At 45.3% G+C, this 26,649-nt stretch overlaps 1 protein-coding gene across 7 annotated transcripts in view; it reads left to right on the top strand.

Annotated features, from left to right (window-relative positions):
* The window catches only part of frmd4a (FERM domain containing 4A), a 688,700-nt gene that overhangs the window by 638,853 nt on the left and 23,198 nt on the right, over positions 1-26,649 (top strand). For all 7 annotated transcript variants that reach the window (XM_068059571.1, XM_068059569.1, XM_068059567.1 and 4 more), the window contains 6 exons: positions 726-848; positions 16,681-16,909; positions 17,353-17,409; positions 18,822-19,059; positions 22,282-22,458; positions 25,520-26,382. In XM_068059571.1, coding sequence (XP_067915672.1) covers positions 726-848; positions 16,681-16,909; positions 17,353-17,409; positions 18,822-19,059; positions 22,282-22,458; positions 25,520-26,382 — 1,687 coding nt within the window. The remainder of the gene's footprint in view (positions 1-725; positions 849-16,680; positions 16,910-17,352; positions 17,410-18,821; positions 19,060-22,281; positions 22,459-25,519; positions 26,383-26,649) is intronic.

Raw genomic sequence — 26,649 nt, 5'->3', positions numbered from 1 at the left:
TCAAGTTTGGCGGGGTGAGGAGCTGCCAGTATCTGACTGGCCGGCGGTAATACACACTGCCCTGTTTTCCAGACCATTGACTTCCATGGGGTGTATTATGGATTGATGATCTGACACCTCCAGTTTTTCAGGTTCGTCAAAGTTCAGAGTTGACCCCACAATCAAGGGTGGTTAACGCTCAAACTAAGCAGCCCACCATTGGCACAGGAAGAGGCTCATTCTTTTCCATCTCCACTCTCTGCTGCCATGTCAGCCACAGTTATGGGATGTGCCCTGGCGACTGTCGAACTCCTGAGCTTGAGAGCTTTCAGCACATTCTGTTTCATTTTCATTTTGGTTAAGACTGTGAGAAAGATCTTAAGCTAGTAGCAGTGAAAGGCATCAGCAACACAGTGATGTTGCCATGTCCTGTTGGTACCATGTCATGCAGAACTCTTCACCGTGACAGCGCTCCTTTGTTAATAAGATTTTGCAGCATTTGTAAGACAGTCAGAAATGTGTGCTTCTCGATACAGCTCACAGCCGTATGCCCTCAACACTCCAGCTGGTCCTCAAAGTCTGAGGAGCCTCAATCTGGGGCTACGGGCCAAGAGCTGGAAGGTGGGATCAGACTGGATAGCTCTTTTCTGGCCGGCACATACATGATAGGCCGAATGGCCTCCTTCTGTGCCGTAAATCTTTCTATGTTTCTTCTATGTTTTAATGTCTTTTCATTTCGTTTGCAGGAATTGACAGGAAAGTTGCCCAAGGAATATCCTTTGGACCCCGGGGAACAGCCGCCCACCGTTCGACGTCGAATAGGCACCTCCTTTAAACTGGATGAACAGAAGATCATGCCTAAGGGAGAGGTAAACATAGAGTTATACCGAACGTACAGCACAGAAACAGGCCATTCAGCCCAGCTGGTCCATGCTAGTGTTTGTGCTCCACATTGGATTTATTAATGACTATTTTATATTTATGACCCCTAGCCTTGGTCTCCCCCACAAGGGGAAATCTCTTCTCTACATCTACCCTATCAAACTCTTTCATAACCTTACAGACTCCTTTTATGCCACCCCTCAGCCCTTTTCTAGATAAGAGAACCCCAGCTTGTTCAATCTTTTCTGATAGGCGCAACCTCTCAGTTCTGATATCATTCTTGTTAAACTTTTCTGCACCTTTTCCAGTGCCTCCAGATCCTTTTTATAATATGGGGACCAGCACTGTGCACAGTGCTCCAGTGTAGTCGGATGAAGGGATATGGGGACCAGCACTGTGCACAGTGCTCCAGTGTAGTCAGACTAAGGGATATAGAGACCAGCACTGTGCACAGTGCTCCAGTGTAGTCAGACTAAGGGATATAGAGACCAGCACTGTGCACAGTGCTCCAGTGTAGTCAGACTAAGGGATATAGAGACCAGCACTGTGCACAGTGCTCCAGTGTAGTCGGACTAAGGGATATAGAGACCAGCACTGTGCACAGTGCTCCAGTGTAGTCGGACTAAGGGATATAGAGACCAGCACTGTGCACAGTGCTCCAGTGTAGTCAGACTAAGGGATATAGAGACCAGCACTGTGCACAGTGCTCCAGTGTAGTCGGATGAAGGGATATGGGGACCAGCACTGTGCACAGTGCTCCAGTGTAGTCGGATGAAGGGATATGGGGACCAGCACTGTGCACAGTGCTCCAGTGTAGTCAGACTAAGGGATATAGAGACCAGCACTGCCCACAGTGCTCCAGTGTAGTCAGACTAAGGGATATAGAGACCAGCACTGTGCACAGTGCTCCAGTGTAGTCGGACTAAGGGATATAGGGACCAGCACTGTGCACAGTGCTCCAGTGTAGTCGGACTAAGGGATATAGAGACCAGCACTGTCCACAGTGCTCCAGTGTAGTCGGACTAAGGGATATAGAGACCAGCACTGTCCACAGTGCTCCAGTGTAGTCGGACTAAGGGATATAGAGACCAGCACTGTCCACAGTGCTCCAGTGTAGTCGGACTAAGGGATATGGGGACCAGCACTGTGCACAGTGCTCCAGTGTAGTCGGACTAAGGGATATAGAGACCAGCACTGTCCACAGTGCTCCAGTATAGTCGGACTAAGGGATATAGAGACCAGCACTGTCCACAGTGCTCCAGTGTAGTCGGACTAAGGGATATAGAGACCAGCACTGTCCACAGTGCTCCAGTGTAGTCGGACTAAGGGATATAGAGACCAGCACTGTCCACAGTGCTCCAGTGTAGTCGGACTAAGGGATATAGAGACCAGCACTGTCCACAGTGCTCCAGTGTAGTCGGACTAAGGGATATAGAGACCAGCACTGTCCACAGTGCTCCAGTGTAGTTGGACTAAGGGATATAGAGACCAGCACTGTCCACAGTGCTCCAGTGTAGTCGGATGAAGGGATATGGGGACCAGCACTGTGCACAGTGCTCCAGTGTAGTCGGATGAAGGGATATGGGGACCAGCACTGTGCACAGTGCTCCAGTGTAGTCAGACTAAGGGATATAGAGACCAGCACTGTCCACAGTGCTCCAGTGTAGTCAGACTAAGGGATATAGAGACCAGCACTGTGCACAGTGCTCCAGTGTAGTCGGACTAAGGGATATAGGGACCAGCACTGTGCACAGTGCTCCAGTGTAGTCGGACTAAGGGATATAGAGACCAGCACTGTCCACAGTGCTCCAGTGTAGTCGGACTAAGGGATATAGAGACCAGCACTGTCCACAGTGCTCCAGTGTAGTCGGACTAAGGGATATAGAGACCAGCACTGTCCACAGTGCTCCAGTGTAGTCGGACTAAGGGATATGGGGACCAGCACTGTGCACAGTGCTCCAGTGTAGTCGGACTAAGGGATATAGAGACCAGCACTGTCCACAGTGCTCCAGTGTAGTTGGACTAAGGGATATAGAGACCAGCACTGTCCACAGTGCTCCAGTGTAGTCGGACTAAGGGATATGGGGACCAGCACTGTCCACAGTGCTCCAGTGTAGTCGGACTAAGGGATATAGAGACCAGCACTGTCCACAGTGCTCCAGTGTAGTCGGACTAAGGGATATGGGGACCAGCACTGTGCACAGTTAGCTGATTATAACTTTTAATAAAACTGCCCTCTTGCAGTTATTCTAATCATTATCATTTTGTCCTTTTAATTTATAAATTAGAGGTTGCAGGTTCTGTTGTCACAGGCTGTGATATGTATATAGTTCAGATCGGCATTTGATGTTTTCTTGTCTATGATCAAGCAAATGTTTTCAGCTTGATCAGTGTGGGTGTTTCTTTCTCAGGGTAATCACAAAGGAACACTGTAAGTGTGTTTCTGTTTATGTTAGAGTGAGACCAGCTACTTCAATGTTTGGATAAAATGTGAAGCAAAACAATAGTGTGTGGCTGTATGGAACAATAGGTTAGCACACTGCTCACTTCCTCACTCTAGATTCAGTGCAGCCAGGCAGTTGAGAAGAGAGTTTCTGTCGTTTGTCTCTCTCTAACCATTATCATAACTGCCTCTTCAAAGAACACACCCTTGATCCCCCACCCCCTCGGTCCTTGCAAACAATCAACCCCATCTCAAACGTTCCTGTCCTCTTCTAGGTGCTTGAATGTGTTTCCGCCTCCTAAATCTGTGCCCACCTTTCCTCCAACTCCATATGTGAATCTCTCCGACCTTCTTTCTGCTCCTACCTTAATCAGAGTTACAAATGATATCCTCGGTGACTGCGGCCATGGTGCATTATCCCTCCTCATCTTCCTCACCCTCTCTGCAGCATTTCACAACATCCTTCTGCAATATCTCTGCTCTGTTAATCAGCTGAGTGATTCTGCCCTCGCTGAGTTCCACTCTTGCCTATCTGCCCGTACCCAGAGCATCAGCAGCAGTGTTTGTTCCTGCCATCCTGAAGCATAACCTACAGAATCCCCCAAAGATCTATCCTTGGCCCCCTTGCTTTCCTCATCTACCTGCCGGCCCTTGATCAAACATGAGGTCAGCTTCCACACGTATGTTACCAACACCCAACTCTACCTCTGCACCACCTCACCCCACAGCTCTGCATCCTCTGTGTTCTGCAGCATTCAGTCTTGGATGAATGGGAGTTTACTCCAGTTAAACACTAGAAAGACCAAAGTCTGGTGCCTCCAGCACAAACTTCACTCCCTGGCCACCGACTCCATCTACCTTCCTATCCACTGTCCCAAGATGAACCAAACTGTTTGCAACCCTCAGTGTTGTAGTTGGCCCTCAGCAAAGCTTCTGACCCCTTATGCTCTCCATCACAAAAAGCACCTACTTCAAGCTAGATAGCATTGCCCACCTCCATCTCTCTCTCAACTCTTCTGCTGCTGAAACTCTCATCTGTCACCTCCAGACTTGACAATTCCAATATAATAAAAGCAAAATACTGCAGATGCTGGAAATCTGAAATAAAAACAAGATATGCTGGAAATACTCAGCAGGTCTGGCAGCATCTGTGCAGAGAGAAGCAGAGTTAACGTTTCAGGTCAGAGACCCTTCTTCAGAACTTGACAATTCCAATGCTTTCCTTACCTCCCATTTTCCACCTTCCCTGAACTTCAGCACATCCAAAACTCTTTGCCCATATCCTATCCCGTGCCACAGCCCACTCATCTATCACTCCTGTGCTTGCTGACCTACACTGGCTCCTGGTTTCCCGTGTCTCAAATTTTAAAATCTTATCCTCGCCCTTGCCTATCACTGTAACCTCCTCCAGCCGTACAACATCCCTCAAACTCTCTGCTCCTTTAACTCTGACCTTTTGTATCTCCCTCCTCCCTTTGCCCAGCAACTGGCAGCCATGCCTTTAACATCCTGGGCCCCATGCTCTGAAATTCCCTGTCTGAGCTACTCCCTATCTGCATCCCCTGAGTCACCTCCTCCTTTAGGACACTCCTTAAAATCCAACTTTCTAACCAAAACCTTGGTCACCTGTCTCTTATTTTATCGATGACTTTGGCTTGGCATCCAATTATTTCTCACAGAATCACAGAATTGTTACAGTGCAGAAGGAGGCTATTCGGCCCATCGTGTCCGCACTGGCTCTCTGAAAGAGCAATTTCCTCAGTTCCATTCCCCCGCCTTCTCCCCATAACCCCGCACATTCTTCCTTTTCATATAACTATCTAATTCCCTTTTGAATGCTTCAATTGAAGCTGCCTCCACCACGTTCTCAGGCAGCGCATTCCAGACCTTAACCACTCGCTGTGTGAAAAAGTTTTTCCTCGTGTCACTTTTGCTTCTCTTACCCAATACTTTAAATCTGTGCCCTCTCGTTCTCGATCCTTTCACGAGTGGGAACAGCTTCCCCTATCTACTCTGTCCAGCCCCCTCATGATTTCTGATTGCATCTCTGATATTTTTGGGCCATTTTTCCTTGTTAAATGCTCAATATAAATGAAAATTGCTGGTGATGCATCCAAGCATCATGTTCATATAAAACTGCCCGGAATTGTTTAAGAATGGCAAGTTGACTGCTCCTCTGGGGCTTTTTTTGATGTATTCAAGTATTTGATTCAGACTCGAAGTGAATTTGTTCATTTGAGCTGTGGTTCTTTGGACTTTTCTATTGCTGCCTGCTTTCCAATCCAGGTCCCATTATTTCTGAGCCATTAGTTCAGCAGAATAAAGCATTCTCATCCAATAAAGCTGTTACCTGTGATGGCCTCACCTCCACCCGTCATTGTCATAGTGAGACGGTGAATATTGACCCTGTGGATTTACTGCAGTAAAATGCAGATCAGGATCTCTCGTCTGCCCAATCCATCAACTATAGAAGCAAAATACTGTGGACGCTGGAAATCTGAAATAAAAGCATAAAATGCTGGGAGTACTCAGCAGATCTGGCAGCATCTGTGGAGAGAGAAACAGTTAATGTTTCAGGTCAGTGACATCTATTACAGATGCTGTTTTGACACATATTTGGAAAGTGTGTCCTTGAAAGAGGGGCGGACTCCAAATCTGCCTCATCCCCCTCCCCTGAATGCAAGGTTGTAGTATATTAGTGGCATGAACCCGGGGGAACTGATCTATCTTGCTTTTCAGGCAGGGTTGTTTAAGTTGGAAGGAAGTTTGCAAGGTTTTGGAAATTTTTTCTCTGAGCTCAGTAACGGATGTTATCCAGGAGCAACAGACCTAGAACAGAAACCACATGGCAACCTGCAATCATTGATCTGCTTCTGTTCAACACTCTCCTCACTGAGAGTCAAGCTGGGAACATGTGAAAAAGGACCTCTATGAATAACACTCGGAGCCCCAGGCAATGCATACGCTCCCATTATCGGACTGGCCCTGAAACCCCCAAACCATAGATCAGTTCTAACTTCAAAACAGACCCTGACTCAAGCCTTGAATTAACTACTTCCCGACAGGCTTGAGGCTAAAGTCTGCACTGCTCTAAACATTCCCAATGTCCAATACTTATGAAGAGTTAATGTTGTAAATCCTGTTGCTCACAGTGCCTGTGTCAATCTGTGCCCTGATGAATTCCTGTGCTTCTTCCATCCCAGGCTTTTGTGTCGCCTGCACAGGTCTAAGACCTCCCTCTGTTCTAACCCAACCACGGCACTCATTTCTAGCTCGTTCTGAGTGGTCACCTGAACTGTTTCATTTCCCCACCGCCCAGCACTAACCTTGTAAAATGGAGAGAGATGGATATCAAGCCATTGAATCAATATCTCCCACTTTACAGGAGGGAATTTTATTCTCTCCCCGTGGCAGGTTTGGCGGCAGGGAGAGCATAACATCAGGTGGGATGGCATCGCGTCTGTGCCAAAATTTAGTCTGGGGTGGGAAGGCCTGTGAATGACCTTCCCGCCCCGCCGCCAAGTGAAGCCCTTAACTGGGTAATTAATCCCTAATTAAGGGCCTCTTCCCGCCACAGCTTCAATTAGCCACGAAAGACCTTGCGGGCTGCTTCCCGGCTGCAGGGTGGGGGGGTGGGGGGGGGGGGGTGTCCCTCTTTCCACCTAGTGCCTTAGTGAACGAGGAACCTGGCATCAGGAAGGGGGTGGGCGGTAGGGGTTCTGCTGAGGGCCACACCCTGCCCTTGCTGCCGAATCCTCTTCTCCTCCCTCACGACCCCACCCTGCGAGGCCCCTCCTGCCCTGACCTACCTTAAGTCTGGTTCCAGCACTGCTCCTCGGTGTCTGGTTGCCGCAGATACAGCAGCAGTTACAACCCCCCCAGTAGCACTAATTGGCTGATAGCTCCTCAAGGGTGGGACTTCTGGCAACAGGGTCCTAAATCGTACAGAAAGCCCGCCCCTGTCAAGTTAAGTGTCTGATTGGCACTAAATTCAGAAGGCCTTCCTACCAAGTGCTGACCTGGGAGCTTGGCGTCGGTTTCCCCCAACGTCGAAACCCCAACCACCTGCAAAAAATTCCACCCCCAGAGTCAAAATTACCTGATTATCTTACAGGTGTTTTATCTGATTCCCAATTCTCTCATGGTCCTCTCTCCATTCCAACATTGGTGCCTCTGTCAGTCAGCTTCACAGATGCCGAGCTTCCATATCAGTTTTTCCAAACTTGATCTTGCACTGGTAACATTTATACCTCAGTGACTGTGATACTGAAACTGTGACCGTGCCCCCTCAAAAGTGGTCTTAGATCACTTGCCAAATGCAACGCACTGTCAGATTCTCCACATCACTCCTTACCAATGTGATGCAAAAACTGCGGACAAATTGAGGCAATAACTGCAGGAAGTGACCTAGCAACTATTTTCAGATAGGCAACAGCCAATAACATTATTTGTTGCAAGACCTGAAGAAACCCCTTTTGTAGCATCGCCACAGGGCAACGCTTTGTGTAGACACACGGAAACACTTCCAGAGAAAAACATCTCTGACGAGACCATTTCCCTCTTCAGGTCAACATTCTGAGCTGTCCAAAACTTTTTTTCTCTGTTTGTTTAGTTCAGTTCTGTCCTGAATGAGATCAGTTTCCTCTAAGCATCAGAAAGTTGAAGGGCAGTTTGTTCACACTTGACCCTGTCAACCATGATGAAGAGAGTTAGTAAGGGAGTGAACCTGGTGAGTGATGATGTTGTATGAGAATCTGATGTATGGATACTGTTATCACTGTACCATCAGGACAAGGGAAATAACTGAGAAAACATGCATTTGTTCAGTGAGATAGGCTACACTGTTTTAAAGGGTAATACCACAGTGCCCTCGATTTAATAATATCGAGTGATGATAATTCATTTTATCATTGGCCTGTGTTCTCACTTTCTGAGTATTTAGACGTTAAACACATTTAGACACTTGCCCTAGCAGGAGTATAACAAAGGTTCACTCCTGGTTCCTATGATGAAGGGATTGTCCTGTAAGGAGAGATTGAGTAGACTAGGGACTGAATTTTTCCAAAGAGGATCAAGTCCTGTTGCTAGGGCCAAAACAGGAGTCGCTCCCACTCCGGCGGGCAACAGGACAGCATTTTAGGAACATAGGACTATAAGAGCAGGAGTAGGCCATTCAGCCCATTGAGCCTGCATCGTCATTTAATTAGATCATGGCTGATCATCTACCTCAACGCCACTTTCCCACATTATCCCCATATCCCAAGATTATCATTAGTATCCAGAAAAATATTGATTACCGTCTTGAACATGCTCAATGATTGAGCTTCCACAGCCCTCTGGGGTAGAGAATTCCACAGATTCACCATCCTCTGAGTAAAGAAATTCCTCCTCATCTCAGTCTTAAATGGCCTGCCCCTTATTCTGAGACTATGTCCACGGTTCTAGACTCACCAGCCAGAGGAAACATCCTATACACATCTACTCTAAGAATTTTGAAAATTTCAACGAGATCACCTCTCATTCTTCAAAACTCTAGAGAATACATGCCCAATTTCTGCAGTTTCTCCTCATAAGACAATCCCGCCATCCCATGGATTAGTCTGGTGAACCTCCGTTGCACTCCCTCTGTGGCAAGTATATCCTTCCTTAGATAAGGAAACCAAAACTGTGTACAGTACTCCAGTTGCGGTCTCAACAAGGCTCTATACAGTTGCAGCAAGACATCTTTACTTCTGTACTCAAATCCCCTTGCAATGAAGGCCAACATACCATTTGCCTTCCTAATTGCTTGCTGCACCTGCATACTAGCTTTTACTGACTCATGAACAAGGACACCCAGGTCCCTTTGGATATCAACACTTCCCACCTCTCACCATTTAAGAAATACTCTGCCTTTCTGTTTTTTCTACCAAAGTGGATCCTTCATACTTATTCACATTATATTCCATCTGCCATGTTCTTGCTCATTCACTCAGCCTGTCCAAATCCTCTTCAAGCCTCCTTGCATCCTCCTCACAATTCACATTCCCACTAGTTTTGTGTCATCAGCAAATTTGGAAATATTATATTTGGTCCCCACATCCAAATCATTTATACAGATTGTGAACATCTGTGGCCCAAGCACTGATCCTTGTGGTACCCGACTAGTAACAACCTGCCATCCTGAGAATGACCTATTTATTCCTGTCAGTTTTCTATCTATTAACCAATTCTCAATCCATTACATATATTACCGCCAATCCCACATGCTCTAATTTTGTTTACTAACCCCCTGTGTGGGACCTTATCAAAAGCCTTCTGGAAATCCAAATGTACCACATCCACTGGTTCTCTTTTATGCTGCAAGTAACATCCTCAAAAAACTCCAGCCGGTGGCAATGAGCTAACATGCCACTGCTGGGACACCCCCACCCCTCTTCCACCCCCACCCCAGCCCCATAGAGCTGCCGGCCCAATCAAAAGGCCGGCCGTGCCATTGCTGCCGGGGGACCCCTCTGTGGGCCATGGTACGGCCATTGAGGAGCCTCCACCCGGGAACGCACTGAGAAGCAGTCTTCCCAGATGGCAGCAGGCTCTCCCAGCCCAGCCAAAATGCCAGTGGGGGCAGGAAGTGGCCCTTAATTGGGCCCTTAAGTGTCTCAATTGGTCACCCAGTGGGCAGCCGCGCCACTGAGAATCTTGCCACTGACGATTTGTCATGGCGGTGGGAAGATGTTGGGCTCCCCTCCTGATGCCTACCCCCACCGCCATCATATTACCAGCCCTCACAGCCTGTCTCCAAAGGGCTGGGGAAATTCATCCCAAGGTCTCCATCCCCTGGAGTTTAGAAGAATGAGAGGTGACCTAATTGAAACATATAAAATTCTTAAGGGCCTTGACCAGGTAGATTCTGGGAGGATGTTTCCCCTGGCTGGGGAATCTCAAACATGGGGTCACAATCTCAGAATAAGTGTTCGGCCATTTAGGACTGTGATGAGCAGAAATTTCTTCAGAGGGTGGTGAATCTTTGGAATTCTCTACCCCAGAGGGTGTGGATGCTCAGTCGTTGAGTATATTCAAGACAGAGATGGATAGATTTTTGGGCACTGAGGGAATTAAAGGATATGGGGAGAGTGTGGGAAGGTGGATTTGAGGCAGAAGATCAGCCATGATATTGTCGAATGGTGGAACAGGCTCGAGGGGCCGAATTGGCTACGTTAGCTCCTATTTCTTATGTTCTTATGACTGTGCATAGCTTTATTTCGGATAAATTAGCCTTTCACGCTTTCCTCCAATTTGTTCCTCCCCCACACACACAGACCATGAGAGTATGACAGTTGACCAACTCCCAAGCTTTAGCCAGCCAATTGGAAATATGTGTCAGTATCTTGTCAACAATTCTTCCTCATGATGTTTGCGTCAGTGCGTACATTACATTCAAGGCTTACACTTGAAAAATGGTCCCAGCAGGGAGTCAACTCGTTGAAGAGCTTGAGAGAAAATTACCACAGAGCCAGTTGGCAAATAATGAGCACAGTAAGTAAAGGCTAATGAAATCATCAGGGGATATTTTTGACGGGTATGAGGGAGCTGGTGTGACATTTACGGCCAGGATAACCTTCAGCCGTTGAAATCTATTCCAGCACTCAGTAGAAATTGGACAGTAGCTGTTTAAAGGGTTAAAGGTTGTTTCTCCACTGCCATTAATGCAACAATAACAAGTTATATTTATATAGCGCCTTCATAACGAAGTAAAAGATCCCAAGGCACTTCAGTGGAGTCAAAATTTGACATTGAACCACATTCGAACAGGTCACCAAAAGTCTAGTCAAAGAGGTAGGTTTTAAGAAGCATCTCCAAGGATGAGTGAGAGGCGGAAAAGTTGTAGAGAGGATATTCCAGAGCTTGGGGCCTAGGCAACTGAAGACACGGCCACCAAGCGTGGAGCAAGTAAAATCAGGGATGTGCAAGAGAGCAGCATTGGAGGAGCGCAGATATCTTGGGGGGGGTTGTGGGACTGGAGGAGATTACAGAGATAGGGAGGGGCGAGGCCATGGAGGGGTTTGAAAACAAGGATGAGAGTTTTAAAATTAAGGCGTTGCTTAACCGTGAGCCAATGTAGGTCAGCGAGAACAGGACTTGGTGTGAGTTAGGACACTAACAGCAGAGTTTTAGATCACCTTAAGTTTATTGGGAGGACAGCCAGAGGTGTGTTGGAATAGTCAAGGCTAGAATTGAAAAAGGCTTGGATATGAGTTTTGTCAGGCTTTCATCCAGTTCCCTCAGCGTTACCATCAGCATAAACTGTTAAATTGCTGAAATGTGAATACTAGTTGTGCAGAATGTTAAAAGTGAATGGTATTTTTGTACATTTTGGATGTTAGGACAACGGTGACAATCTCTCTTTAACTGATGGCGAAAGAACTGCTTAGAACTTGAGTAAAACTCACTGGGAAAGGAGGAATTTAGAATACTGATGGGACACAACTGTTGCAAATGCAGTTCAAGCTTTTCTGGGGAATATGTTTTATTTTTTCTGGTTACTGCAGAGTTTTAAGATCTGTACTGCTCGGTGTTAAATACTGTAGGATAACTGAAGGGTTAGCAACAAACAGCAAAGTGATCTAAGTTGTATGTCTGACCGCAGGAGAAACCACTTGCCTCATGGTGGGAAAGCACTGTTCATGTGTCATCTCCAACTTTGCATTTTACACAGCTGCTGAATTCAGAAAGGGTTATCTCCCCAAATCACCTTGGCAAAATGAAACAGAAAAACAAAATCTATGCATTGCTACTGAGCCGAGTTTCTTTTTGGATGGATTGAAGGTTCTGAGGGACGGGGTGCATGTTGTGAAGCTGTGAGAGGGCGGGGGTGGTTGTTGAGCGCCATGTGTTTTCAGGACTGTTACTGAAGCCATTGTTTGGAAAGTCACCCCCCCACCACCATCCCCCCGACAGAGTGCTAAACATTACCCAGCTCTGTGCTGCTGCAATAGTTGGTGAGCTGTGGGCCAAGGCAAAGCTAACAGTAGCTGCATTGTCTCATAGTCCAACCGCTATCAGTTCTGCAGCTCACATATCTCGTTTATTCATTACTTTTTTGTGCATGTGGTTTCTTTCACAGAGGCTCCTTTCTCTTATTATCCAGATCCAATTAAGTTAACAAAAATCTTGATCAGCAAAAGGAGACTGGATCAAAAGGAAGGCATGTTGTTGTGGGTCCTCCTTAAGCAAAGAAGGCTACGAGGAGATTTAATCGAGGCATTTAAAATCATGGAGGGTTTCGATTGAGTAAATAAAGAGAAACTGTTTTCAGCAGCTGAAGGGTCGAAAACCCGAGGGTGCAGATTTAAAGTGATTGGCAAAAGACCCAGAAGCTTCATGAGGGAAAACGTTTTTATAAAACGAGTGGTTAGGATTTGGAATGCACTGCCTGATAGGGTGGTGGAAACAGACTCAATAGTAGCCTTCAAAAAAGAAATGGATAAACATTTGAAGGAAAGACCTGATGGGCCGAATGGACTCCTTCTGTGCTGCACTATTGTACGATTCCGTGTCTTTTTATTCTGGAGGACAAATCCAGTGAGCAGAAAACTTACAGTTTGTAGGATAGTGCAACACAATATGAATGGTTGTATGTGTAGTCAATAGCCCAGTCCACTATAAAGTACTTACTTAGCTCAAGCACATTGTCACGTCTGAGTTAGACGGTTATGAATTGAAACCCCACTCCAGGATTTGCGCATGTTATCTAGGCTGACACTTTAGTGCACTGTTGAGGGAGTGTCCGAGATGCTGTCATTTAAGTGAGATGTTGCGCTGGATTTTACCAACCCCCGCCCCTCCCCCCCCACCCCCGCTCCCCGGCATCAGGTTCCATGACAGGGGGGTGCTGGAAAACGCCTCTGGGAGAGGGCTGCCACGCAACTCGACACCAAGAGGGCCCAGCTCGATATTACCGGCGGCAGCGAGGCCTCATGCGCCCCCCCCCCCCACCCACCGCAGCTCAACGACAGGACTTGTGTGGCGCGAATGTTACTTGCCACTTATTAGCCTAAGCCTGGATATTGTCCAGGTCTTGCTGCATTTCTGCACGGACTGCTTCAGTATCTGAGGAGTCACGAATGGTGCTGAACATTGTGCAATCATCAGCGAACATCCCGACTTCTGACCTTATGATTGAAGGAAGGTCATTGATGAAGCAGCTGAAGATGGTTGGGCCTAGGACACTACCCTGAGGAACTCCTGCAGTGATGTCATGGAGCTCAGATGATTGACCGCCAACAACCACAACCATCTTCCTTTGCGCTAGGTATGACTCCAGCCAGTGGAGGGTTTTCCCCCTGATTCCCATTGACCTCAGTTTTGCTAGGGCTCCTTGATACCATCCTCGGTCAAATGCTGCCTTGATATCAAGGGCAGTCACTCTCACCTCACCTCTTGAGTTCAGCTCTTTTGTCCATGTTTGAACCAAGGCTGTAGGTCAGGAGCTGAGTGGCCCTGGCGGAACCCAAACTGAGCATCACTGAACAGGTTATTGCTAAGCAAGTGGCGCTTGATGACACTGTTGGTGACACCTTCCATCACTTTACTGATGATTGAGAGTAGGCTGATGGGGCGGTAATTAGCTGCGTTGGACTTCTCCTGCTTTTTATGCACAGGACTTACCTGGGCAATTTTCCACATTGGCGGGAAGATGCCAGTGTTGTAGCTGTACTGGAACAGCTTGGTTAGGGACGCAGCAAGTTCTGGAGCACAGGTCTTCAGTGCTATTGCTGGAATATTGTCAGAGCCCATAGCCTTTGCAGTATCCAGCACCTTCAGTCATTTCTTGATATCACGTGGAGTGAATCGAATTGGCTGAAGGCTGGCATCTGTGATGCTGTGGGCATCAGGAGGAGGCCGAGATGGATCATCAACTCAGCACTTCTGGCTAAAGATTGTTGCAAATGCTTCAGCCTTATCTTTTGCACTGATGTGCTGGGCTCTCCCATCATTGAGGATGGGGATATTTGTGGAGCCACCTCCTCCAGTTAGTTGTTTAATTGTCCACCACCATTCCTGGCTGGATGTGGCAGGACTGCAGAGCTTAGATCTGATCCGTTGGTTATGGGATCGCTTAGCTCTGTCTATTGCATGCTTCTTACGCAGTTTGGCACACAAGTAGTCCTGGGTTGTAGCTTCACCAGGTTGACACCTCATTTTGAGGTATGCCTGGTGCTGCTCCTGGCATGCCCTCTTGCACTCTTCATTGAACCAGGGTTGGTCTCCTGGCTTGATGGTAATGGTAGAGTGGGGGATATGCCAGGCCATGAGGTTACAGATTGTGGTTGAGTACAATTCTGCTGCTGTTGATGGCCCACAGCGCCTCACGGATGCCCAGTTTTTCATTGCTAGATCTCTTGGAAATCTATCCCATTTAACACGGTGGTAGTGCCACACAACACGATGGAGGGTATCCTCAATGTGAAGGCAGAACTTCATCTCCATAAGGATTGTGCGGTGGTTACTCCTACCAATACAGTCATGGACAGATGCATCTGCGGCAGGCAGATTGGTGAGAACGAGGTCAAGTATGTTTTTCCTTCACCACTTACCACAGACCCAGTCTCACAGCTATATCCTTTAGCACTCGGCCAGCTATGGTGCTACCGAACCACTCTTGGTGATAGACATTGAAGTCTCCCACCCAGAGTACATTCTGCACCCTTGCTCCCTCAGTGCTTCCTCCAGGTGGTGTTCAACATGGAGGAGTACTGATTCAATAGCTGAGGGAGGGCGGTAGGTGGTAATCAGCAGGAGGTTTCCTTGCCCATGTTTTATGCCATGAGACTTCATGGGGTCTAGAGTCAATGTTGAGGACTCCTAGGCAACTCCCTCCCAACTGTATACCACTGTGCCGCCACCTCTGCTGGGACATACCCCACGATGGTGATGATGGTGTCTGGTATATTGTCTGCAAGGTGTGATTCCATGAGTATGACTATGTCAGTCTGTGGGACAGCTCCCCAATGTTAGTATGGAGAACTTTGCAGGGTCGCCAGGGCTGGGTTTGCCAGTGTCGTTTCTGGTGCCTCGATCGATGCCAGGTGGTCCGTCCGGTTTTATTCCTTAGTGACTTTGTAGCAGTTAGATACAACTGAGTGGTCCTTGCTCGGCCATTTCAGAGGGCAGTTAAGAGTTATTGTTGTGGGTCTGGAGTCACATGTAGGCCAGACCAGGTAAGGACAGCAGATTTCCTTCTCTGAATGGCATTTGTGAACCAGATGGGTTTTTACAACAATCAACAATGGTTTCATAGCCATCATTAGACTAGCTTTTAGTTCCAGATTTATTAATTGAGTTCAAATTCTACCTTCTGCCATGGTGGGATTCGAACCCACATCCCCAGAGCAATACTTTGGGTATTGGTCTTTGGGTTACTCGTCCAGTGACAATATCACTACGCCACCACCTCCCCATGTTCTATATCTGCTGAATTCTTGACATGTTGGGACTCTGGACTTGCAAGAAAGAAATACCAGGCTCTCTCCTCCTGCTCAATAAAGAAAGGCTTGTTTTGCTTCAAAAAAGATGGTTGTGTATATTTTTATAAATTATATTCTTTTAATATTTTTAGTTTTCACAGGGAATCATAATACAACCATGTTCTTGCCACAATACAAAAAGCATTGATAGAATATATATATCAATACTAATACATATTAGTACTATGTACTAATATAGCAGTGCTCAGCACACATATGTTTGCATTACAATCTCTTCAGAAATGTTCACATTTTGAAAGGTGACATCAAATTTCTCGAGCACGTGGACTGTTTCTGAGTGTCACTTATAACTTGCCCTGCATCGCGAGCACCTGCCTTCATAGTCAGCCTTGCAGTTAGTGCAGTGCATTGCAACCTTCTGTCCTGAATATTCAGCTGGTAAAGTTGAGTGATGTCACGCTGATGAGTGCAGCTCTTCTGATGTGGGTCACTGCTACATGCAGACTGGAGTTGGAGTTCTCTCACCAATATCCCCAGTTCAGGGAAACACCCCTTACTAATGTGCTGTAACATTTTTCCATTAATAATCCTATGATCTCTCTTGTTGCATCATCAATCCCCATTAATATTTTAAAGTGAAAATAGTTACAGGTTCTGAGGATTGAAAATTGAAAATGTTGTATATGTTTCTCATCAAATCATGATTGTGTTAGGGATGAGCGAGATGTCTAGATCATTTGTTATGTGTTGGTTGAAATTTGTTTAAATGCCTTCTGCTGTAGAGATTTTTTTTTTGATAATCCACAAACTCCCAGGTAATGGCTGTGTTGTCACTGCGTATCAATGAGAGAATTATGTTACTTTGGATCTCAAAGGGAATGATGCGATTGAAGTGTCCTTTATCCTTAGGAGGTTGAGCTGGAACGACTGGAGAGAGAGTTTGCCATTCAATCCCAGATCACTGAGGCAGCTCGACGCCTCGCCACTGACCCCAATGTCAGCAAAAAGATGAAGAAGCAAAGAAAGATGTCCTACTTAAATGCACTTAAAAAACTGCAGGACATTGAAAATGCCATCAATGAATACAGGATCAGGTCTGGAAAGAAACCCACACAGAGGGCATCCTTAATCATAGAGGGTGAGTTGTGATGTTGTTACTGGAAGATTTAACTTGTGTGTTGTTTAACACATTCATGTATAATTTCTTTAAATCAGAACTGCATAGCAATTTTACAGAACAAAAAGGAATTCTACATGAATGTGCTAATCAGTACATTCATTGTGGAAATTAAGCCCCTTGATGTATTGTTATTAATACCCTCACCAAAGGATAACCTGTACAGATAGTGAAATTGGAATGTGTATTAAAGTGAACAAGGGGACTTTGTGATTTCTCTCACTTTGGGAAGGCTCTTCTATCCACCTGCCATTTCTCAACAGTGATGATGTCATGATCAGGAACGCAAGGGGGAAATTCACAGCCGCAGCAAGTACTGATCACGCAAACTGCACTGTATTGGTTGATCCTTCTTGTCGGTTTTGCTACAAAAATCGTGCTTTTTTTTTGTGATTGCTCCATAGAAGCAAACATTGGCTCAGAAGACAGCTCACTGTCAGATGCCCTGGTTCTTGAGGATGGTAAGTAACCCCTTTATTCCATGTCTAGTGTTGGGTGATCACCATAACTGCTGTATCTATCAGCAGGCCACTTTATTATCATATTAAAAGTAATTTTACAGGGAACAGCTTATTGAGTAGCTGTGTAGTCATCACTCTCCTCACTTTCTTTGGTCAGCTTTGCAACAGCCTCACCATGTTTAGGACTCTCCAAAGCAAACTAAGAACTCCTTACAAGGAGAGTCTGATTCCCAAAAACTTCAATATGTAAACCGTCAGGTAGATAAGTTAAAACGTATAAGCGCATTTAAAAAGCGGAAACAGCTGTTAAGAATTGGCAGATGATGAAAGGAGACGTTTGCCAACTTCCTACCTGTAGGAAACCACCTCACTTAAAAGTCCAGGGAGCTGAGGCAGTGATTGGGAAGAGCCAAGGTTTAAGGGCTCACAAGTATGTGTAGGGTTACTGCTTGTCCCGCTCTGGGATTACCCTACTTATTAGGACATTGGCATACGGGTTTATTTAGAGCTGAGTGGAAGGAATTGCAGACCCCAGTGAGAGTTCGACACTTCAAGATTCCATCAATGAGCCAAGCTGGCTGTTTCATTATTAACAGCTCCCTGAAAGACCGGTCTCCATTTCCTTGTTCTGAGAATCTGACTGCAAAAGACCAGGCCTCGATATTCAGACCACTGCTCTTTTTGATGTATATTAATGACCTGGACATGGGAATACAGGGCACATACTCTTTAAAACAGTGGACATAAATGAGCAGAAATTTCAAGGCCTTACTGCCAGTCGAGAGCCAGACTTGTGGTGAGTGCAGGTCAAAGAATTATTGTCAGAGTGTTCAACCCTTTCTCTAACCTGAACTCCTGTTTAGCAAAGGTCTGTCTGTGTCTCAGGCAAAAGCCTCACAATTTTAATACTTACATTTAGAGAAAAAAACATTTACTGTGTGGGACCAACCAGGCTTTGCTCTGGATTCTAAAAGATAAAAGTCCTTTTTCATTGTGTAGATTGGACCTATATTCTCTGATGTTTAGAAGAATGAGAGGTGATCTAATTTCACATAAATACTCTGAGAGGGCTTGACAGAGTAGATGCTGATAGTCTTTGTTTTCCGTGGCTGGAGAGTGTAGAACTAGGGGTCAGTCTCAGAATAAGGGGTCGACCATTTAGAGTTCAATTAGAGGGTTGTGAATCTTTGAAATTTTCTACCCCAGTGGGCTGTGGATGCTCATTCGTTGAGTATATTCAAGGCTGTGATCGATTAAATTTTATTAGGAGCCAAAGGATATGGTGTTAAGGCAGGCAGGTGGAGTTGAGGTAGATCAGCTTTGATCTTACTGAATGGCAGAGCAGGCTTGATGAGCTGTATGGCCCACTCCAGCTCCTATCTCTTACGTTCCTGTGTTTCATTATTTTGCAGAAGACTGTCATGTTACTAGTGTTTCATCACCAGTACAATCTCCACACAAAGGCCTCCCTCCGCGCCCACCTTCACATCAGAGACCTCCTCCCCCCCAGTCTCTCGATGGATTACGGCAGCTGCACTACCATCGCAGCGATTACGACAAGTCACCTATCAAGCCAAAAATGTGGAAAGAGTCGTCTTTAGACGAACCATATGAAAAGGTCAAGAAACGTGGCTCTCACAGCCATTCCAGGTCAGTCACCAGAGCACTGAAGAAGCTGAACATTGCATCATTATAGGCAGAACTCACTGCTGCTTGAAATAGCACCAAAGTCAATTTATGACAGAATTATGTAACTTGATTTAAATGCTATCACATGGAATTCAGCCATTTGAGCTCCAGCATCCTAGAATGTATCTTATTCTAGCATGAAAATAATGGAATGTGTCTCTTCTGGTGCTATTGAAAGAATGCATCTATTCATGTGTATTCTTGTGATATCAGGTGCAGTCCACTTGTTCCAGTTCCATCAAATCCCTCAGCACTATTGGAGGAAGAGTATGGATTTCATCTGCTCTCCTGGCCAATAACTACCCCAAAAACTGGTCTTTCTTCCCTTCACTGTCCATTCATCTCAAGGGCAATTAGGGATGGGCAATAAATGCTGTCCTAGCCAGTGACGCCCACATCCCATAAACAAATTTTTTAAAATCTACTCGTCAACAGTGACGACACTTCAACGTAACTGTTTGTATGGGAAGCACTTTGGAACATTTCCCTTTTTGCACTTTGGTCTGGAGGAAGAAACATCCTCGTCCCCAGGGTGGTGTGGAGTGGGGGAGATATTTTAAACTTTAATACCATGTTTTTCCACTCATTGAACACAGTGCTTTAAATGACTAGGGTTGGAGAGGAGGGGGTGGTGGCTGTCAATGTGGTAATTCCTCTCTAGTCATTGAGCAGAACATGTCAGCATGATGGAGCCAGAGAGAAACTGATACCTATATAAAATCAATGAGAATACAGTCATGTTAGACTGAGGTATGGTGTGTGAACCCTGGTAGTGAATATCCCAGTCGTTCCCAATGCTGATACGGATTGGGTTCATTATATTTTTCAAAGGAAAACATTAGCAGCTACATATTGACTTGTCATTGATGTTGAACATCAATGTGGAGCAATGAATCAGGCCTTGCAGTGCAGTCAAGCTTACTAAAAAGTTCAGCCTGGGTTTTAGAGAGACTATTGACTGCAAATTTTTCTTTTCATTTATCATTTTTTCTTTATACAAGTTATAAAAGCTTCAAGTTACACATTTTAAAACACATACTAAATAGTCACCTTCAAATAATCATAAAAGAGCAGGGGAATTCTCTGCCTCTGGCCAACTTTAATCCCTCAATGGGCATCACAATATAATGAAGGAGGGAATCATAAATCATAATGGTCATTTAGCTCATTGCTGTTTGTGCGATCTTGCTGTGTGAAAATTTGTGCTGTCTTTCCTTACATTACAACAGTGACTACAATTCAAGAGCACTTGATTGGCTGTGAAGCACTTTGGGACATCTTAAGGTTGTGAAAGGTGCTATATAAATGCAAGATTTTTTCTTAAGAATAGAATTTTGATCAAAGATTAAATGCCCCTAAATCATCACCTTTTCAATGCTCAACAAAATACCTTCCATGCAGCCATCAAAATATAGCATTAGTCTAAATTCAGGGTGAAACTTGCTTTTGGGGTCTTTCACCTTCTCAGGCCCTGCAGTGCTACACACGATCTCCAGCTGATGCAGCTGGGCGATGGATCTGACCCTTAACCTCTGTTAAAAAGCACTGAAATAATATCCAGGCTCTGACAACAATTGCCTGATCAGAACCAGCATGGCCAACACTTGCAATTCACCCAGAAAGTTTTTTTTTATTGCCAGGAAATGACCATCTCCAACAAGAGAGAATCTTTAACTATCTGCCCTTGACATTCAATGGCATTACCATTGCTAAATCCCCCAATATCTGCATCCTGGGTGTTACCATTGACCAGAAACTGAACTGGACCAACCATATAAATACTGTGGCTACAAGAGCAGGTCAGAGGCTCGGAATTCTGCAGCGAGTAACTCACCTCCTGACTCCTCAAAGCTTGTCCACCATCTACAAGGCACAAGCCAGGAGTATGATGGAATATTCTCCATTTACCTGGATGGGTGCAGCTCCAACAACACTCAAGAAGCTCAACAACATCCAGGTCAAAGTAACCTGTTTGATTGGCACCCCATCCACCAGCTGCAACATTCACTCCCTTCACTACAAGTGCACAGTGGCAGCAGTGTGTACCATCTACAAATGTACTGCAGCAACTCACCAAGGCTCCTTACACAACACCTTCCAAACCTACAACTTCTAACACCTAGAAAAACAAGGGCAGCACCACCACCTGCAAGTTCCCCTCCAAGTCACACACCATCTTGACTTGTAACTATATCGCCGTTCCTTCACTGCTGCTGGGTCAAAATCCTGGAACTCCCTAACAACACTGTGGGTGTACCTACCCCACATGGACTGCAGAGGTTCAAGAAGATCGCTCACCACCACCTTCTCAAGGGCAATTAGGCATGAGTAATAAATGCTGGCCTAGCCAGCAATCCCCACATCCCATGAACAAATAAGATTCTGATTCATTTAGGAAGTTTAAACGTAGCTCATGGGAATGGAAAGTTATAGCTTTCTTCCTTCAGTAAATGTTTCTTTTCCTGTCCAATGTTCACATTTTAGGCTGAAATGTCGCAAGATACTTGCGCTTCCTGCCATGTGGTGCACTGTAGTGTTAGTGGAAATGGTACTGAACTATCAACCTACGGGGCATGAGATCAAGGGTTATCATGGCAAGTTAGGAAATTAAATTGAATAAATCTGGTATGTTTTGGGCTGGCATCTGAGAAATGGCCATAATAGTTGCCAAATTGTTGTTAAAAACCCAAATGGATTTATTCATTAAGAAAGGGAATCTGTCAGCCTGTGCATGACTCTGATTGGCTCTTAACGCTACCTGTAGTAGCCTAACAAGATACTAAGTTTGTACAAACAATTGCCATTTTCTTAGGGCAACTAGACATGGGCAATCAATGTGGCTTAACCAGATCCCAAAGAACAGATAATGAAAAATGAGAAGAACTTGGCAGCCACAGTGCTGGTGATAATGCATGACACTGTGAGAACTCCACAATCGAAAAGCTCCAAAAAGATAAACTTTGCAAATTAGTTAGTGTTTGGGAGCCCATTCAAAAATGCAAAACATTCTAACAATTCAGCTGTTGCAAAGAGCACTTGGGTGTGACTCTCACACTTTATGACCAATGTGTTTCTAGCTACCATTTGCCTGCTGTAATGCCATGTGTTTACCGATGAAAGTTTGCAATAATTTATTGAGCTAAAACCTTTTCAGTGATGTTTAGTGTTTGTGTTATTATTTAGTCTGGGGAGTGGACACACGCGGTTTCCCAGTGTCGGGAGCTGTGCAGAGGCAGGAGCTGGTGGCTCCCTGCAGAGCAGTCCCATAAGAAGTGCTCCTCACTGGAACTGTTCACAGTCCAGCATGCCATCCACACCAGATCTACAGACTCGAAGCCCCCCTTATATCCATTCCACACGGTAAGTGACTTGATAAATAACCTACAATTTTCTCTTGGAGATAAGCAATGCATATACAGTAAATCTGAAATCCAAACAGGAAACTGTGGAAGTGCACAAAAGGTCTGTCAGATCTGAAAGAGAACGATGCATTAACTCTTTGGGGTGATTAACTGTTGAAATGGCGCCTGTCATTTTAATTCTTTGCCCTGCTCCCACTCTGTCCTCAGTCTCCTATACTGTTCTAATGAAGCTCAACCTAAGTTCGAGGAACAGCGACTAACTTTTCGATTAGGTGCTTTACAGCCTTCGGGAATCAACATTGAGTTCGACAATATCAGATCATAACCTCTGCTTCTATTTTTTGGGCAGCAGTTGTTGCCAATAATTCTGCTTTACTCATTTACACCTCCTTTAAGACCCATCTCCTGTTTCTTCATGTCCCGTTACCATCTTCTTTTGCCTTGCACCATCATTCCTTTTATCACTTAATCTCTCCAGCCCTCCACCCTATCACAGACCTTCCCTTTTGTTCTTTCCTCCCTCCCCCCTTTCCCTACCTCTGACTTGCTGAAAACTGGTTACTTCTCTAACTTTTCCAGTTCTGACAAAAGGTCATTGACCTGAAACGTTAACTCTGTTTCTCTCTCCACAGATGCTGCCTGACCTGCTAAGTATTTCCAGCACGTTTGGTTTTATTTCAGATTTCCAGCATCTGCAGCATATTGCTTTATTAGTATTAAATCTTTGGCTTAACCCAGTCTGATGATGTGATAACAATCTTTTGCCTTTCAGCTGCTGTCTGATCTGTGCATTTCCAACATTCACCATAGGAACAGCAAATAAATGTACTTTATCATGCTCTTATAAAGAAAGTTGAAATTGTATCCATATTCTAGCATCTTTTTCTCAGGATATCCGTACTTTGAACTCTATATTTTTGTAAGATTTACATGTCAGTTTTTTGCAGAATGTACTGGCTTCAGCTGTTCAAAACTATTATTTATAACATGTTTCTGAAGTTGCCAACATCAAAAGTGTGTATTATCAAGAGGAAACCTAGGGATAGTTTGTTGATCCCAAGTTCCCAGTGGGGAGCAGTATTTGAAGGACGTGTGAGTTGGAGAGGGGGCTACAACACTAATGCAGATTGTCTGACCTGCACTCACATTTGAGAACAGCTCCCAGTTTGACCTGCAGGATTAGTGAATTTGCACTTTTGGGCCCGATTTTAACTGTGTAAGTGAATGAATGGGTTTGAGTGAGTTAAAATCTCGCCCATAGTGATTAGCAGAGTGCTGGGGCAGAATGGCATAGAATCATGGAATAGCCCAGCACAGAACGAGGCCATTTGGCCCATCATGTCTGCACCAGCTCTTTGGAAGAGCAGTCCAGTTAGTTCCACTGCCTGTTCTTCACCCATATCACTCCTTCGAATATTTCTTCAATTCCCTTTGGAAGATTACTATTGAATCTGCTTCCATCACCCTATCAGGTAGTGCATTTCAAATCCTAACAACGTGTTGTGTGAAGATCACAAAGCCAGATGAACATCTTGAAGCCTTGAACTGGCAGTTCCTCAATCTGCTGATCTGGGCAAGACTCTTAGATTGAGAATGTGGCCTTACTACAACTCTCCTCTCCACGACGATTGGAGTGATCACACCCGAGAGGGAGGTTGTGCATTGTTTTGAGTTCCTCCTTTTCCTTCCCCCTCTCTCCTGATGCCACCAACTCATGCTGGGGTTCAATTCCAAGATTGTCAGGACCTCTCCAAACCAGTTGCTGTTCATTCAAACATGGGGAATATTATAGCTAAACCTATTCCTGTCAACACAACTCAGGAGCCTGCACTTTCCAGCGATGTGACACAGGCCACACACTTTCCCACTAAACTATATGTTATTCTGCATTAAAAGTTACACATTGTTTTTTTTTTGCCTTGTCTCCCCATGTAAATTATTCCCTCTGCACAAAAGGGAGTCGGGACAGGCAGCCTGGCTTCGCCAATGTCATTGTCACTCGTAACCAGCTACTAGCTGGTTACTGCAAAACAAGCTTCTGGCAGGAACAGGGGACACCTGACCAAGTCAAGAACACAACCTCAGCTCTCTGGTTCTCTGTATCAGTGCTTCAAAGTGCAGCACCCTTGTGCCAGCTTGAACCTGCCACCTTTTTTCACACGTGCAGAATTAATTTCCAGTTCCAAGTAATGTAGCAAAGTCTAACGATCTCTTCTGGTTTAACTTGCAGTGAATTGGAAGAGGGTTAGTTTCAATATGGAACAAATGGTCCCAGTACAGAGACGTTTGGCTAGATTAGGAAGTTTGGCTGATGACTGGCAGGTGTTAATTAACATGATGAGATAGGAAGAGGAATAATTAGTGGAACGATTACTAGCATTAACCTAGAGATTACAACAAAGGAGATGGGTTCGGGGTTACTTGTGGATAATTCACTAAATCCATTAACAATACCTGCAACAGCAGTAAATGATCAAAACAAGAACATAAGATATATAGCCAAAAATAAGAGTATATTTCCCAATAAGAACTTATAAAAAGAACCATCCTGGCCCCACCTGAACAACTGGTGTACAATTCTGCTCAGCGTGATGTTTAGAGAGGGTACTCTGAAGAGCAAATAAATTGATACTTTGAATTTGGCATCTGGGAAAAGGGGACAGAAACTGGGAATGTTTTTACTGGAGAAATAGCAGCTCTTGAGAAAGTTTATTATGGTATTTGAGATTCTAAGGGCTACGGATGGTTTGAACTCCAGTAAACACAAGGCGTCATCAATTCAAGCTTAGACGAGGGAGGGCAAGCAGACGTTTTAGACTGAACTGCTTTACACAGAGATTGGCGAATACGTGGACAGTACTGCTTGAGAAGCTCGTACACCTGAGAATGTTAGCAATATGAGGGAACGCGACAGTATTTGCTAGAAAGTCTGCAAGGAGTGTGAGTGATCCACTAGTGTATGGTGTTTTTCAAACTGCAGTGGTCTCTTTGGTTCTGTACATTCCTGTGTTGCGAAGGGACACAATCCTAATGTAACGGTCTGTTTTTCACTTTTCCAGGTCGGTAGATATCAGCCCCACTCGCCTGCACAGTTTAGCACAGCACTTTAGACACAGAAGCTCCAGCTTGGAATCCCAGGGCAAGCTGGTCGTGCCAGACAATGAAACAGGGAGTCCAGACTTCTACACACCAAGGACTCGTAGCAGTAATGGCTCTGATCCTTTAGATGACTGTTCCTCTTGCACCAGCCACTCCAGCTCAGAACACTACTACCCTGCTCACATGCATGCCAACTACTCTACACTGGCTGAGGACTCGCCATCCAAGGCCAGGGAACGACAGAGGCACAGATCTGCCGGGAATCTCGGTTCCTCCAATTCAGGGAGCATGCCCAATCTGGCTGCTAAGAATGGCACTGGAAATGGCAGCGGGTTTTACCTTCACAGCCAGAGCCAGCCTTCCTCTCAGTATCGAATTAAGGAATATCCTTTGTACATAGAGGGAAGTCCGACACCAGTGGTAGTGCGCAGTTTGGAAAATGACCAAGAAGGACACTACAGTGTGAAGGCACAGTTTAAAACATCGAACTCCTATACTGCAGGTGGGATCTATAAGGATACTTGGCATGGCGATGATATTGATTCAGTAAAGCTGACGCCATCACGCTCTCAAATTGTTAGGACTCCTTCCCTTGTTAAAGATAATGCTGAGAGAAGCACAAACAGAACTGCTTTGTCTGATGAACTGCGATCCTGGTATGAAAGGTCATCAGCCACACTGAAGGAACACAATAGACTCTCTCATACAAGCTCTGACTCATCAGACAGGAGTTCCCCATACAGCACAGCTCAGAGTGCTTATGTGGCTCACAGCAGGATAACCCGAATGCCTCAGCCATCCAAAGCAACGTCAGCTGTTTCAGGTAAAACATTTGTGATCTATGCATTGTTTACATAGTTACTAAGTATTTACAATACAGAAACAGGCCATTCGGCCCAACTGGTCTATGCTCCACACTAGCCTCCACCCACTGTTCCTCTAACCCCATCAACAAAACCTATTCCTTTCTCCCTCATGTGTTTATCTAGCTTCCTTCTGAATGCATCGATGCTATTTGCCTCAAATACCCCCTGTAGTAGCAAGTTCCACATCAAACCACTTTTATTTTTATCATTGGAAATATTATCTT

The sequence above is a fragment of the Heterodontus francisci genome, chromosome 27 (genome assembly GCF_036365525.1).
Source record: "Heterodontus francisci isolate sHetFra1 chromosome 27, sHetFra1.hap1, whole genome shotgun sequence".
NCBI lineage: Eukaryota > Metazoa > Chordata > Chondrichthyes > Heterodontiformes > Heterodontidae > Heterodontus > Heterodontus francisci.
Note: the sequence above shows the minus strand (reverse complement) of the source record. Positions and strands in the feature narration are given on the sequence as shown.